General features: G+C 37.0%; 1 protein-coding gene across 1 annotated transcript in view; it reads left to right on the top strand.

Moving 5' to 3' along the window:
* Nucleotides 1–15,908, top strand: part of RIT2 (Ras like without CAAX 2) — a 345,307-nt gene extending 329,399 nt beyond the window's left edge. The window contains exon 5 of the mRNA XM_062200266.1: nucleotides 15,681–15,908. Coding sequence (XP_062056250.1) covers nucleotides 15,681–15,908 — 228 coding nt within the window. The remainder of the gene's footprint in view (nucleotides 1–15,680) is intronic.
* The last annotated feature ends 519 nt before the right edge of the window (nucleotides 15,909–16,427 follow it).

Here is a 16,427-nt window from a genome sequence, read left to right as displayed (position 1 = left end):
CATCGGAAACAATAAATATTTCCTTTTTTTGAGGACAGGCTGTATGTTAACTGGTCTCAGTGAAGATGAAAGACATTTTCCAAGTTAAAGTTTATTGTTCTTAAATTGTTGATAAGTTGAGTTATTTGCATTACTGAAATGATTCTGTCTCCACAAAGTTTTAGCTTAGGCACTGGCATATACTTATTGTTGGATGTCTGTTTATTGGAAGATGTTTTTTCTGACACACCAAAATACTAATTGCATCTAAAATTGCAAAATACTCACCCTGCTAATTTATAAATGTGTTCATTATGTATTCCAAGTATCAGATAAAGAAACTAATGGCAAAATTAATAGATATTCCAATCCCCCATTGAGAAGAAAATACAGGCTTAGGGAAGCTTAACTGATGAAGACTAGACTGACTGCCCCCAAATATTAAGGCAATAATGACTTTTTAAGAGAGCAAAATAAATGGGACTCCCAAATTTCTCCAATCAGCTAACCAGTAAGGACAATAAAAAGCTAAGTCTGCATCACAAATTAATTGGTAAGTAAGCTTTTGTTTTAACCATTTATGCTAATACTTCATAGCTTTCTCAGAGACAGCAAATTCTTAGTGACATAGGGTAGTAGGAAATCTTTACCATGATCCTTTAAACAAGTCTGAAGATAAAAGAATGATGTTACTGATGCTGTGACTTTATTTGTGACTCCAATTCATTCAACAAATATTTATTTAAGAATTGATATGATTAAATTCTGAAGATAAGAAATGAAAATTACCTTCTACCTTCCAGAAATGTCATTCCTAGGGAAGAAAAAGCACACATAACCCAATGTATCCACAAGGAAGTATGGGTAATGGGTAAAGATATGGCTTCACTTCAAAGACAGTGGAAGTTAAACCTTTTGGAGATGGGGGTGTATTCTTAGCATATGTGTCTAGGAAGAGTTCATGATACATCTTTCAATGTGCAAGCAGTTTGATGTAGCCAGGGCATAGAGTACAGAGGGTGTTGGTAGTGGTAGTAGATAGCATCTGGTGAAGTTTAGTTTCACTCTTGGAAACAGAACAAAAAAAAAATTAAGAAGAGGGTAGAAGAGAAGAGGTAGGCAGGCATGGGAGGATGCAAAGAACAAGAAGTCTGAGTAATCATTGAAAGCTGGGGATAGAAGTAACTAGGTTCAACTTGTCCTCTCCCTTGATTTTATAGATAAGAAAATTGATATCCAAATCAGTGTGATCACAGTGTTGCTTTCAGATCACAAACACTACTCACCACTTTTACAGTAAAACCCACATGGAACAGACATTTCTAGATCCATTATTTTCTTCTTCCTTGCAGCATTATTTATTAGACTCAATTGTTTTCAACTTCCTCAGACAATTGAGTGTTACTCACCTTAGATACACAGAGCACAGTACATAACAGAAATTACCTTGTTTATGTTCATCTGAACTACTGTAGTTTAGTAAATATTTATTGGACATCCCTACTATTTATAAGTATACTATGTTGGTTTGATTTCAACTCAACAAAAACATTGCCAAAGTCCATAAGAGTCTAAAGCTAAGGAAAACATATTTGGAGTAAGTCATTAAAATATGCTGTTTTCTAGAAAGCAGATAGTGTTAATAATAACATTTCAAAGGCAGTATTTCTGTTTCCAGTATCCTTAATGTTTTCATTCACTGAGGAAACTAAAGGGCAGTGGTCCAGCTATCCACTCTTGTCCAACAGAGGTAGCAACAAGCACAGTTAAAGGGATCCCTAATGTCTGATGTGGTCAAGTAGTTATGCATCCTCTGATTTAAAAATACTGATTATATTTCAACAAATGTTTTATTGCTGTAGCTGCTTTTATGATTTTACTTACCTATTTAAAAATTTTACATTACTCTGTAAGAAGAAACAAAACTGGAGCCATATACTCATTTTTTCTTTTTACTGAGCCATTTATTCCTCAATTTAATATTGTGCAATGTGAACACATCTGAAAATAATACAGAACAATCTTCTAAATACAATTTAGTGGTAAAAAATTAGTGCAAGACATGATTTATTTTTTATTTTTTTATATTAGAATAGTTATATAGCTATCATATAGGGGAAAACATGGAGGGGTATTCTGGATGTGATTATAAAGGCCAGAGTAAGGCCACTAAATAGAACATTGAGGAAGAAAATACTTTTCAAATAAAATTAATTTCCATTGGTAACAGCTGCACATAGTAGCGTGGATTTCTTTTCTATGTGAATAAATCAGTAATTATGAAGTGTCCTTTAAAAAGGTCTGCAGACCACAATGCTTTGGAAACAGAGATGTCTAACATACTCCACAACATTAATGTTTCTATCAACTATGACTCCATGATTACTTAGGCTGAGTCTCTAACCAGAATGGTTAATATTTAAGAAAATCATAGTTGGTCAAGAGACCCGGAAATATTGTTATGTTAAGTGCTACTTCAAAACACCAAGATCTGCCCTTAAAAGCAAATTCAGGTTGCTTTGATAGTCACATTCTGATAGAGGAATAAAATATTAGTTGGAATTTTCAAGGAATAAAAGTTGTACTAACTGGGAGGAAGGAAGGACTGTATAAACAATTAGTAATTAGTTTTCAGAAATTTACATGACTAAGGTGTTCATGGCAACTTGATTTTTCTGCATGAATGACACTAAAAAAGACAAGTGCTAAAAATCAAATGCTGAGGGATTTAAAAAGGAGAGGGTGAGTGTTCAGTACAACAGTTAAGATGACACTTGGGATGTCCACATGCTCTATCAGACATGCCTGAATTCAGTCCTGGCTCCACATCCAATTCCAGCTTCCTACCAATAAACACCTTGAGAGAATGCATATTGGCTCAAGTACTTTGGTCCCTGCAACCTACATGGGAGATCTGGATTGAGTTTCCAGTTTCCAACATAAGCCTGACATAGACCTAGCTACTGCAGTAATTTGGAGAGTGTACCAGCAGATGGGAGATCTCTCTGCCTCTCCCTCTCTCTCTCTCTCATATAGAAAGTAAATAAATTGTTTTAAAAACAGGGAGAAATCATCCCTAGATTTAATGATCAATAAATTCTTCATGAAGTAGAGTCTGGGAATTAGGAAAAGACTTCAAAAAGTTCATGTAGAAAACAAGGAATATAAAGAGATATGCAGGAGAAAGCTCAAGGAAAACAACAGATGAACTAGAACAGTATCCATGGTTTTCAAGAGTCAGGAAAAATGTTGTTACAGCTTGCATCAATTAAACATAACTATCATTGTTGCTTTTGCAAAAAAAAAGATGTGATTTTAGTACCATGCTTTTCTGTCTAGCTCAATAAAAATATACTTAGCGAAGAATTTGACAATTCTAAGGACAATTATGATAATGATGTCAACAGTAATGGAATATCTGATAACAGAGTGTCTTACTCCATCCTCTGATGTAAGGCAAGAATCAGGGACAGGTGTTTGACCCAGCTGTTAAGATGCCACTTGGGAAGCCTGCATCCCATTGAGACTCAGCTGTGCTCCTAATACCAGTTTCTTCTTAAAGCATACCCTTGAGGGACTGATGCTGTGGCATAGTAGGTTAATCTTCTGTCCACAGAGCCTGCATCCCACATGGGTGCCAATTCTAGGCTGGGCTGCTCCTCTTCTGATCCAGCTCCCTGCTATGGCCTGGGAAAGCAATGGAGGATGGCCCAAGTGCTTAGGCCCCTGCACTCATGTGGGAGACCAGAAAGAAGCTCCTGCTTTCAGATTGGCCCAGCTTTAGCTGTTGTGGCCATTTGGGGAGTGAACTAGCTGATGGAAGACCTTTCTCTCTGTCTCTCCCTCTCACTATCTGCAACTCTGTCTCTCAAATAAATAATAAATAAAAAATCTTTAAAAAAGCACACCCAGGGAGGTAGCACGTGATGGTTAAAGTACTTGGGTCCCTGACACTCATGTTGGAGACCGGAATGGAGTTCCTAGCTCCTTTGATCTGGTCCTGCCCTAGCCACTGTAGGCATTTGGAGAGTGAACCAGTGGACAGTGGATAAGAATGATTCTTTCTCTCTCTCTTTCTCTCTGTTGTATCTTTTCCTTCCTCTCAAATAATACTCTCAAATTCTTTTAAAAAGAATCAAGATGCACAGAAGAGAAGCCAGTCGCATGTGCTAAATGAGTAAAAAAAGAAAGAATAATATGACATTTAATATGTAATAAGCAAAAGGTTTCTGTTCTTTGTATCAGTTATGTCTTAACCTCATTTTAAGATGACGACATTGCATATTAGAGAAGCTGAATGACTCAGTTAAAGCCACTCACATATTAAGTGGCAGAGATAGGATTAGAACTCAGGTTATATGATTTCAGTAACGTTCCTCTTTAATAGTATATTCTTCTCCTTTGTATTTCAGTGAGACCTGCTGTTTTGACTAACGCAGACTGTGTTTTCAGCTGCTTCTGCAGAGGCTAGAGCACAGATAATGTCAGGGAGCTGACAAGTCATTGCAGTGATAGTGTTGTTTGCCAGGTGCTCTGACATGACCAGAATCTGGAAGTGAAAACAGGTGTCACTGACTTGGAGATGCAGTCGCGGGTTGCTGCTTCTTAACAGACTTGTCAAGATTACCTTCCTTACGCTGGCAGGCTGTGTGCCCAGCCATTGAGGCAGGTCATTTTGTTCACCTGGGGAATGATTGGGCAACCAAGCCTGGGAAGCAACAAATAGAGGAGTTCAAAGGCCACAGAGGGGTTTCCTGTAACAGTCAAAAGCTGTCATCTGTGCATTCATTTGAATCTACATGTATTATCTTCCCCAAATCCAAAGGGATGGGGACTTGCAGATACACATTCTGACAGACATTTGAAGAATGGAGATTCTAAATTTGATTTTAACAAAATGAAAGACCCATTCCAGGTATGTAGGGTCCTTGGCTATTTTCTGACAGGGAAAAATGGCAGCAATCTCTGCATCTCCATCTCTATGCAAGTCTGCTTGTCCCACAAAGTCTCTTCTCTGAACTTTTTTCTCCATTCCCCTCTTCACCAAAATGCACTTATCCCAAGCACCATCTCCTTTGCTCCATTGACTTTGTGTTCTAAGTGGAGAGGCAGATGCGTTGGTAAAAGAGCAGCCTGGACTTTAGTGCCAACTCCAATCCTGAAGAACTATATTATCTCGGAATATGTAGGTATCTCCAAACTGTTTCAGTTTATTTAGTTTCTATAAGACAAAATTTGGAATACATGATGCCTAGGACAATTTCAGCACCGAAATTGGAATTTTCATCTTCTGAACATAGGAAATTTTAACAGAAATGAAATGATCATTTTGCAGAGGAATGTGCACTAAATATGAGAAAGATGCTGTGGAAGAGACCAAGGTAACAAACTGGTGATTTCAAGATGACCCTCAAGCTACTGAGATCCTGAATTCTTTTGCTTTCAGAATTGTATTCATTAGGGTGCTCCAGAGAAACAGAACTAATGGGAGTTAACATACAGATGTATTATTGAGGACTTGGATTAAATGATTATGAAGGCTGAAAATTCCACAGTCCACCATCTGTACACTGTAGACCAAGGAAAGATGGTGGTGTAAATCGAATATGATTCCACAAGCTTGAGCATTGAGAGAACTTATGATATAAGTCATGTTTGGAGTTTTGAGAAACAGGAGTGTTAATGTTGAAGGAGAAGACCTATGTCCTAGCTCAGAAGGCAAATTAACCCCTCCTCTGCTTTGTGTTCTATTCAAGTCCTAGAGAGACTGGATGATGCCCTCTCATATTGGTTGGGACAACTTTCCCCAACCAGCTGATTCAAAGCCTCAAAGACACACCAAGAAATAGGTGTGTTGTGAACTCCTACTGATCCCCTAACCCTGCTTCACCAAGCCTCACTGACCCTGAGGAAGCTGAAGTATCTGTTGGGCTGCTGAAGGGCATAGGCAATGTTTCCCAGCTATCAGGATATGCCTTAGCCCAGAACAACTGACAAATAAAATTAAGTACATAAGCCTATTACAAAACCTTTAGTGGTGTTTCCCAACTGGTATCTTTTGTTCTTTTAAGACCCCAGCTGTTTCATTAGTAATTACTGCTAAGCATATATTAAGTTCATTCTGTATTCTGAAAAGCTTAGTGATCAGGTTTGAAAGGCAAATCTACCTATCCAAAGTAAGAGTTGAATCTGACTTTATAGTAAAGCTACAGGAAAAACATCACTATTTTCAAGCACTTATTAAGTGCTACTCACCTTAGTACTGATGAAGCACAGAAATAAGTTGGACCTCAAATGTTGCCATCATTTTATAGAAACCTTCCTCTGCTTAGAGTGTGAAAGATGGATAAGAGGGAAAATATTTAAGGTTGAGAATACATTTTAAGGGATAAACAATGAGAGCAAAGGTCATACAAACGAAGCAATGTCAGTATGTAGTAGGGAAATAGTAATGAAATGATTTGGTGAATAATTTGAGGCATGTGAGAAATAGAGGAATCTAGAATTTTAGAGTCTCACTGAGATTACTGGGAATAGTGGTGCTGCTAGCCAAAATAGAATATTTTGGGAGGAAAATAATTAATTTAACTTGACTATACTGATTATTAAATGGTTGTGGGTCATTCCAAAGGAATTCCCTAGCAGGAAGTTGTGCATGTGATCCTGTACTTGTACTCACAGGTGAAGTAAGAGTAGATAAGAGGAAATGTGAAGTGGAAAAAAAAAAAAGAAAAGATAATCCATAGTCATATAGTTTTGAGAGAAGTAATTGGAGAGTGGAATATCAGGATAGTCAGACTGACTATTCAGAAAATTGTTAGAAAATTTTAAAAAAGAGGTTACCAATTCAAAGAACAAGAGTTTAAAGAAAGGAATAGCAAATTTGTCAAATATTGCAAATGGTGCAAGATCATCTGAAGCATCTGGTTTGGCAATGGGAATGGCGTCCATACCTTTGCAAATCATGTTAGGAGAATGACGGTAGAGAGAAAACATATTGTGAACACTGATGCACAAATCAGATATGTTTGAGAGAAACCAGTATAAGCAAATTCAATGCATGTTTTTTGAAGTTGTGCATTCTTCTCCCAATCACTTTCTTGTCCCAGCCCTATTCTTTCTTTTTTAAAACTTATCCAAATATTTTCCTGAATTATTTACATAGGATGGTGAATGGAAGGACAGGTATAAGAAAGTAACTGGAACCAGATTCTTAATATAGGTGAGACTGACATAGTTTCTGAGATAAAGAAGGATATTTAGAGAGGAAGCCTGAAAAGAGGGGCAAGGGAAGGGTAACTAATGGTGCAGGATATCTAAGGTGACTCTAAAGGGGCTGACGTCCAAATGGAGGTATTAGACTTGGCAGAAATCTGTAATCTCTTCATCAGATTCTGAAAGAGTAAGATGACTAATGATACAGATGAGTTTCTAGGTACTAGTCTAAGATGTTAAGGTCATTCTCTGTGGATGCTTTAATTTCCTTCCTGAAATGAAAGAAGAGGACAAGAGCATCTGCTGAAAATGAGGATAGGGTCAGAGACCTGAGGCAGAAATGAAGGGTTTGAAGAATTAAATGAGGAATAGTAAAGGGCACTGGCTAATAATAAGTGAAATGATTAACAAGAACATTGATGGCTCTACTAAAGTTGAAAAGTAAATTGATCATGGTGCCAATAATCACAGGAATATACATTTTTCAAAAGATGTGTAAGGTCAGAAAATAAAGAACATTGGTTTATTTTTTCCTTCTGAAGATACCAGAACTGGAAATGACGTTGAACTTACTTTGTTCAAGTTTATCCTTTTTTTATGGCATGTCTTTTTCTAAATATGATCCAAAAGGATCCCTAGGTTGTTTGTGAGCTCTGCAGGAACATTGGTGTTTTTTGTGATGTCTTAGGCTTTCTTTTGGACCTCATCAGAGTCATCTTTCTCTGTAGTCCCTGAATCCATTCAAGAAAACATTATGTCCCTGCTGGCTTGCTTGATTTTCTTCCTTCTTTCCTCCCCCCACTTTCCCTTTTCTTCCTTCCTTCTTCCCTCCCTTCCTTCCTCTCTCTCTTTCTGTCTGTCTAGAGGTTCTATAGGACACCTGTTCTATACTGAAAGCATGTGTAATCAGGCTTGGTGACATTTGAAATGAACTGCATGAACATTCTAAGAACTAAAAATTTTAAGCTATACAAGTGAGATTGCAGTTTCTGAATACTCCAGTTAATAATGGAAAATTTATGCTGCAGTAATTGGTTGGCTCCTCCTTGGTCATCTTTCCATTAATTTATTCAATTATCCATTCAGTGAGAGAATAGGAAAGATATTTACATGGTTTATGTCCAAAGCCTTGAAGTGTGGCAGGGGAAGCTTGCTCTCATGGTCAGGAGATCATGTTATCATTTATAACTTAATTGAAATTGTTTTATATATATATATATATATATATACATAATGAATATAATACTCCTATAAGTCCCCTCTTTCTATTTTTACCTAATTCAAATTTCTTAATATGATAAATTAGTCATTAAGAATATTTTGGTGCATAAGAAGGACATTTTTTGGCCTTGTTGGAGATAGTAAGCTATTCGTAACAACTAATTTCCTGCCAGTACAGGAAAATCCTTGATTTAATATACATCAAATATATACATTTATTTATTAGTGCAAATATCTGAAGATATCCTAAGGCATCCACATACATATATGTATACTTACCCATGCATATTCCTGCATATATATTATACATGCTGCCTAAATCTATTGATTTACAATTTCAACAAGATGTTTTAAAGTCCTTAGAAAAAATTTCAAAGAAACCAGATATTGCTGTTAGCAAAATATTTAGCATTAACCTTCTCTTTTTTCCTTTATAGCAACTACTGGCTGCCATGGCAACCTTTCCCCCCAGCACACCACAGCTTCTCGGATAAAAAGCACAAGGCCTTGGAGACTTCAAATGTCTCTTGTACAAAGCAGTCTAAACCTTTTACCCTAGAGCCATTACCATCCTGTGCTTCAGAATGACTGGCTACACCATTTAATTTATTATGTCCTGCTTTTCTCTCCATTCAATCAATATCACTCCAGAACACCAGGAAAGAGAAAACCTATTATGTTTACTTGCACAGAGTAGATACTCAAGAAATAGGTTTTCTGGTTTTTTTTTTTTAATTATTCAATAGACTTCCAACTAATTTTATATGTTTCTCCATAAATTGGGCATTTAAACTCACAAATTTCTTCTAATAATGGTCTTATTCACTCCTTCCTTTGTACTCTGGTCTAATCCACATTAACTACTGATAAGTCCACAAAAGTACCATTATTGTTTCTGCATTAGGACTTTCTTAGTCCCTAGACTTGGGAATCTCTTATTCCCCAAACACCCCTCGCCCACCCACCAACTTGAACATTTAATACTGTCATTCAGATCTCAGATTAAGCTTCTTTCCTTCAAGATGCTCAAACCTACTAAAATGGTGGTAAAGGTACCCTGTGCTGGCCACTGTCACTCATTTGCCATTTTCTTTTAACTTTTATCTATTACCTCAATTGACAACTAGTTCCTCTATTTATTGTAACCCCAACTTGTACTCCCATGGCCTGAGTCTCAGTGGTGTCACTCTATAAAGATAAAATGTCTGATAAGGGCCAGTCACCATGCTAGGGATCAGGTACAACAGTGAACCAGAAAAAAAGAAGTTGTGCAGTAACTTAAGTTTACTCTGTACTGGAAGAGACATAAATTAAACATAGAAACAACATAGTAACATGACTTCAGAAAGCAATCAATGCTTAAAAATAAGTGAGGTCAAGTAATGGGACAGCATTATTGGAGATGGGCAAGAAATCTTTGGGGCAGATAACTCAGCAAGGTGTCTCAATGAAGGCAATATTTAGGCTAGGACATGAAAACATCCAGGAGGAGAACTGGGAGGAACACCTTCTAGATAGAGGAAACCATACATGTGCAAGTACTTGAAGGAAGGAGGATGACACATGTTGGGGCACACTGAATGAAGGGAGACTGGCATGTTTGGGTGTACAGAGTGCATCATGTAGGGCTTGTAGGCCATGGTGAGAAGTAGAAAAAGCTTTAAGTGGCATCAAAATGTATTCTGGAGGAGTTAAAATTTCCTTTGACTATCTTTTCAGATATGGAGTTGGTGGGGGAGGGGGTAGAAACATTTATTGAGTCTACACAATATGCTAGGAACCGTGTTTACTATGTTTCATATACTTGCACATTGAATTCTGTTATTAAGTACAAGAAATATAAATTCATAGATGAGTAAATTGAATTCAGCACTGGAAGTAAAAGCAACTCACCAGGAGTTCATGTCAAGGAAGTACACAGCCAGGTTTTGGAGCCTGGTAATCTGACTCCAGAATCCATATGCTTAGCCACTATGAAAATATTTTCTCAAGTATCTTGCAAAAGCCCACACTAGAGCAAAACTAAATTTGGAAATAATATCTTGGTCTGTGGAATTGTACTTTGATGAGCTCATTATAATGGACTCTGTGGTCGCCAGTGACAGCTTATGGAATGTCATTATCACAATCATCAAGACTAAATATTTAATGAACATCTGCCACCTGCAACATTTGCAGCTAAGTACAATGAGGATTACAAGAAGGACAAAATGTGGTTTCTGTTCAGCTCTCCCACAGTTTGGCTGGTGAGACAAAGCAAGTATAGGTGGCTCCCTGTATCTACAGATTCTCAATTTACTGCCTTTTATCCTCTCCATTATTTCCTAAGCAAGGCAGTATAACAGGTGCTAAATGGCATTTTCCTTATACTAGGTATCATAAGTAATCCATAGGTGACTTAAGGTATATGGGAGAATCTATGCAGTTTATATCCAATAGCGCACCATTTCTACACACACACGTGGACACACGCATATGTATAAGGGACATTGGCACCCTTAGATTTTGGTGTCTGTGCTAGGGTACTGGAAACAATCCCCTCTGGACACAGGAATGACTGTAAATTGAAACTCCCCTATGGATGATAAGTTGTACAACCAAGCAGATGCGACCAAGCTTACCATAGATAACGTTGGTCTGTGAAGACTTGAATAGGTCTGCAAGGAGCAGGGAGAGAAAAACAAAGTGTGGAGTGGAGAGGAAAGCAGTATTTAAAGGCACAAGCAAGAAAGGTTTGTGTGAAGGAGTAGTAAATACAAAACCATGCTGCCTTTTACTTTCTATCTTCACCTTTCCCCAGTTCCCTCCTTTACCAATCTAAGAACCCAGATTGGAATCTGGGAATCTAGAAACCAAGATAAGGAAGGTTGTTTGTATTCCCTACCACAGAGAAGGGAAGGAGACCAAAAAAGTTAGAGGGACCTGCTACGAAAGGACTGATACCTCTTCTCCAGTTGAGCTTCTGTTTCAGGAGTAGACTTGTTTGCCCAACCAGAAAGCGAGCTGGAAAAAAAACATCCAGGCTGAGAAACATGTTGGGCAGGCCACCTGGACATGCACTCTGAACTGTCAGGAGTGTTTCCCATGTGTCTTGACTGCAACTGAGAACAGCACATCTTGCCAGTGCTTGACTTCATTAGCTTTACCTTGTAAGGAGTTTGAGATGGCATCTAAACACTGACCTTTAAATGGAAGATGACTTCTTGTGAACAAAACCCACTCTAGATGAAATAAGTAAATAAATCAACAAAAACATTTGCATTAATCAAAGAAACTGATAAGGCAACTTCAATTGTTAAAATATCAAAACCAATTATATGTATAAAAATGAAAATGGAACATTCTAATTTTAAACTGCTTTCCCTTCAAATTAACAAATCAGATGCATAAGTCTCAAATTTCCCAGGAAATTAGGATTTCTGCTAACTTAATGATGTAGGCAATATAATGAAAATTAATAGGTCCGTGGGTAGGAGGTGAGCAAAACACAGACAAGGAGATATTAGAAATCATAAAGCAAATCCCAAAGAATTTGTTCAGCACACTAAACATTTTAAGAGTGCCTGGTAGGTATAACCAGACATATAACTTGCTTGTAAAATTCTGCTGGAAGAGCAAGACCCATCTTTCTTGCAATCCCCCTCACTCAAGGTTAGCAATTAGAGCAGAGTAGTATCAGAATTTCCTTTTCTGCTATTAAGAATTATGTAGCTTAAAAGGCAAATGTGTAAGTTCACTAATTATTTAATTTACTCATACTGAGCTCAGGTAAAAGATAAAAGTATGCAAAAGCCCAAGAAGCTCCTGAGGTCAGCTGATTGTTGGGACTGGAACTCTTAATTGGCCTTGGTGGAGCTGTTTCCCACTAGCAGCTGGTCTTGGTCTGGAAGAGGCTTTGCTTGCCCTCATGCCCCAGTAGTCTCATCAACCCCCTGTGCAGCTGTGACTATTCTAATGCCTCCTCTGGCAGATGGGAAATGGGAATTCAGGGAGCACCTAGCATATTACATGCTCATCTTCCTCGGTGAAAAAGGTCATATATATTAAAAAGATGGCCCCCTTGGGTTATTGAAATTTTCTATTACTTGTATGGAATATTTTTATTCCTTTTTTCTTTTCTGTCATTGCTTTCTAAGACCTCCAGGTGGCTCATTAAATCACAAACTTCCCTTCTTTGTAATTGAGGAGAACTGTGGTATAATGCTCTATACACCAATTGCTCCCCATCCCCAAAATAATCTTCTAATAATATTTATTCCCTCACTCTTGTGTCTCTGTATTTATATAATTTTTTATTTTTACATGAATATAATACAAATAATCATCACCATTTATTTACTACTTAAGAATAATTTTAAATTCTAAAGCCTCACACCATTATGACCAACTAAATAAATACAAGAGAAGGTAGTTGGAATGATTCCATAGAAATAGTGATAAGGACTGGAAACAATTCTTGATGGAAGAGAGAAGAACTTGATGGCTGTTTTTCTTAATTAGATGTCTGGCCTTGAATCATTTCTTGACCATTGTTTAGCCTTTCTGGATCTACAGCTATACATTTGGAAAATAGGAAATTTTAATTCTCTTCTTACATACTTCCTTCTTTGTAGCTGTTTTGATATGTGGATGAACATTGGTGACTTAAATATATTTCATTTTACTTGTGATTTGAATAGGCAAAATATAATTTATCAGAAGAGTACATTAATTACCCTCTTTTTGGATCTCAATAAGGAGGATGTTCTGCAAATCTGAATTTGGTTACAGATTTTACCTTTTCTTACAGGGTGGGTACAGACATTGAATAAGGTTTAAATAATACACTACAAATATGTGTGATCATCAGTCACATTCAAAATCAAAATCATTGTATATTGAAGAATACCTGGTAATAGCTAACAGATGTGATCGATTAAATAGGTCTGTTGAATTCACACACACACATACACAATATATGCATGGAGAAGCCAATGGAGTTAATTCCTATCCCAACAATGGACCTAAAACTTTATTTTTAAATATTTATTTATTTATTTGAAGGTCAGAGTTACAGAGATGTTGGTAAAATTGTCTCTGCCATTTGTGCACATGCTTTCTCTCTTGGTAACATCATGCCTTAGGTCAGATTGCTCTTTCAATCTGAGTCGCAGAATAAGGGAAGAGGAGGAGCAAACTAGATTCTAACAAACAGCATAGAGCCAAGGTGCCAGTCTATTCACAGCTACAAAGGAGCAGTGAGAAATAAAATAAACATTTTTGCAAGTAACAGTTATTTTAATTATTTTGGTATACATTTATCCAAATAAAAACCAATCTTGGGGCCAGCACTGTGGCATTGTGGGTTAAGCCACCGCCTGCAGTGCCAGCATCCCACATGAGTGCCGGTTCAAGGCCTGGCTGCTCCACTTCTGATCCAGCTTTATGCTAAGGCCTGGAAAGCAGTAGAAGATGGCCCAAGCTCTTGGGCCCCTGCATCCACATGAGAGACCTGGAAGAAGCTCCTGACTCCTGGTTTTGGATGGCGCAGCTCCAGCTATTGCGGCCAACTGGGAAGTGAAGCATTGGATGGAATACCTCTCCCTCTCTCTCTCTGTGTAACTCTGACTTTCAAATAAATAAATTAATTAAAAAAAATCCTAATAGAAATTCACCAAAAAGGTAATGTTGCTATGGAAAAATGTAGAATATATGTCATTGAATTCTCAGTGGGGAAAATTCTTATGGGTGACTAAAAAATAAATGGAAACTCAAATTAGGTAGGGTCAAAATATGTGGTAAAATTATTGCTTGTGATAACTTAAAAATCAAGTAAATCAGTTAATAAACTTGTTGCTCAATTGCTGCTAAGATAGAATGTTAATAGCTGTAGTAGATTGCTTTTAGTTTCATTTCTTTTTTTAAAACAAAGATTGACAATACTGACAGACACAGGCATTTCTTTCTTTTCTTCTTTTCTAATTTTAACTCCCACTTATAGGAGTGTCCAGCTTAGTTCTCATGACGTCCACCAGTTAGTTGCATTTCTTAAGTTACTATAAGTTAGAAATGAGCTCAAAAATGATTGGTGTGTGTGCCCTCAGGAATGAAAGAGAAAAAAGAAAATCCAGACATTCTGTGTCTTACAGGGTTAAAACATGACAGTTATTCATTTCTATTTAATATCCCTTGGTGAGATCAATCTATCACAGACTATAGTGAAGGACCTGCCTTTGGAATCAGATAGACCTGATCGATTTCCCACCCCTGTTCAGCTACTTACTAGCCAGATGGTGTGGTATATCACTAAGAAAGCTGGTTTCTGTCATGATTATGAACACAGAATTTCAGTTGATTATAAAAATATTATTTCTCAGTTGTTTGTCCCACTCATCCAATGTAGGTAGCTGAGAGATGTTATAGTTCTAGTTCTAGTCACTCAGGATTTCCGACTGATAATCTGGGTGGGCTTTATGAGAACACTAAATTTTGAACAGAACTGCTTAACACCAGCTACAATGACATATGCTCCAATATTCAAATATTTGTGCATAATTTGTATTTTTGACTTAGTTAATACTTACTAAACCCTGGGTAATTCTATTACTCATTCTTTTAATTGCTCTAATACTTTTAATGGTGACTTAGGCACCAACAACTGATACAGACACTAAAGAGATAGTAACAGAGGCATGGATAGCATGTGCCATGGGTACGTGTGCCACAAAGACTTGTGAAGCTGTAAGGCCACTGTTAAAAGCTCAACTAGAAAAATGCTTATTTATCAATGACAATGGCATTTTGCTTTTTGTTACCTTTCATCAGAAGATTTCATATAACTATCATAGAGTTTTTGAAGTAGGTGTTATTATGTTACTATCTTGTGAAGTAGGTGTTATTATCTTATGGAATGGCACAGGTAAAGAAATTAAGGCCAAAGGGTTGAGGAATTTACTCAACTTTGCAAAGCTAGAAGATAGCTTAGTTAGGATTCAAAATCAAGTAGTTTTAATCTAAAACCATGAGTTTGACCACTATGCTATGTTGCTTCTCTGGAAGTCTGGAAGGCTGTTCTCTTTAAAATGAGTTTTCATTTCTTGTACTTTCAGAAATTCTAATTTCTGATGTCTCCTTCAATTCAGAAATTCTGGGAATATTTCTTAAAATAAATTCTCACATTTTACTGTTTTCTCATATAACTGAGGCTCTCAGCTCTAGCAGAGAGTCTATTTTTTGATGCAAAGATCTCTTCCTTCTCTTTTTAATATCACTTATTTTCCTCTTAGGTCTCTACAGAAGAAGGCTTGAATCTGGCCCGAGAATATAACTGTGCTTTTTTTGAGACCTCTGCAGCCCTCAGATTCTGTATTGATGATGCCTTTCATGGCTTAGTGAGGGAAATCCGCAAAAAGGAATCCACGCCATCCTTGATGGAGAAGAAACTGAAGAGAAAGGACAGCCTCTGGAAGAAGCTAAAAGGCTCCTTAAAGAAGAAAAAAGAAAACATGACATGAGATCCCTGTTTTTAAATCTCTCTCTGAATTTCATCAGCCAGAAAATTCCAAGTGTAGCATTTTGTTTCAATATTCTCTGTCTCTGTCTCTCTTTAAATGTCTGTCTGTAGGTAAAAGCAAGATCTGCATAACTGTACCTCTTGAGATAGTTTTGTTTTGCCTTTAACAGTTGGATGGATTTTGTCAATCAGCCGGATATGCTGTTTAGTTTTTACAATATATTGCTAAATAAAATTGACATTCCAATTGCCTCATTTCCTTTTAAAGAGTCTAGCTTCATTTGGTATGCTGTCTGGTTATAAAGGAAATATGCAAAATTGCAGCCAGAATGATAAAAGGCTCAAGGGATCTGCCTTTGCCTGATAACACTCTGGTTGTTTGTATTTCAGGAATCTCAGTAAATAATGAAGGAGTTCAGGAAATAATTCAGAACAGGAACTTGCAGCCTAAGTGTACAAGTTGTATTGCTTCTTAAATGTTCCAGAGATGAACTTTAGAGAAATTATTAACAATAGGAAC

This window comes from Lepus europaeus, chromosome 9, assembly GCF_033115175.1.
Source record: "Lepus europaeus isolate LE1 chromosome 9, mLepTim1.pri, whole genome shotgun sequence".
In the NCBI taxonomy this organism is placed as follows: Eukaryota; Metazoa; Chordata; class Mammalia; order Lagomorpha; family Leporidae; genus Lepus; species Lepus europaeus.
Note: the sequence above shows the minus strand (reverse complement) of the source record. Positions and strands in the feature narration are given on the sequence as shown.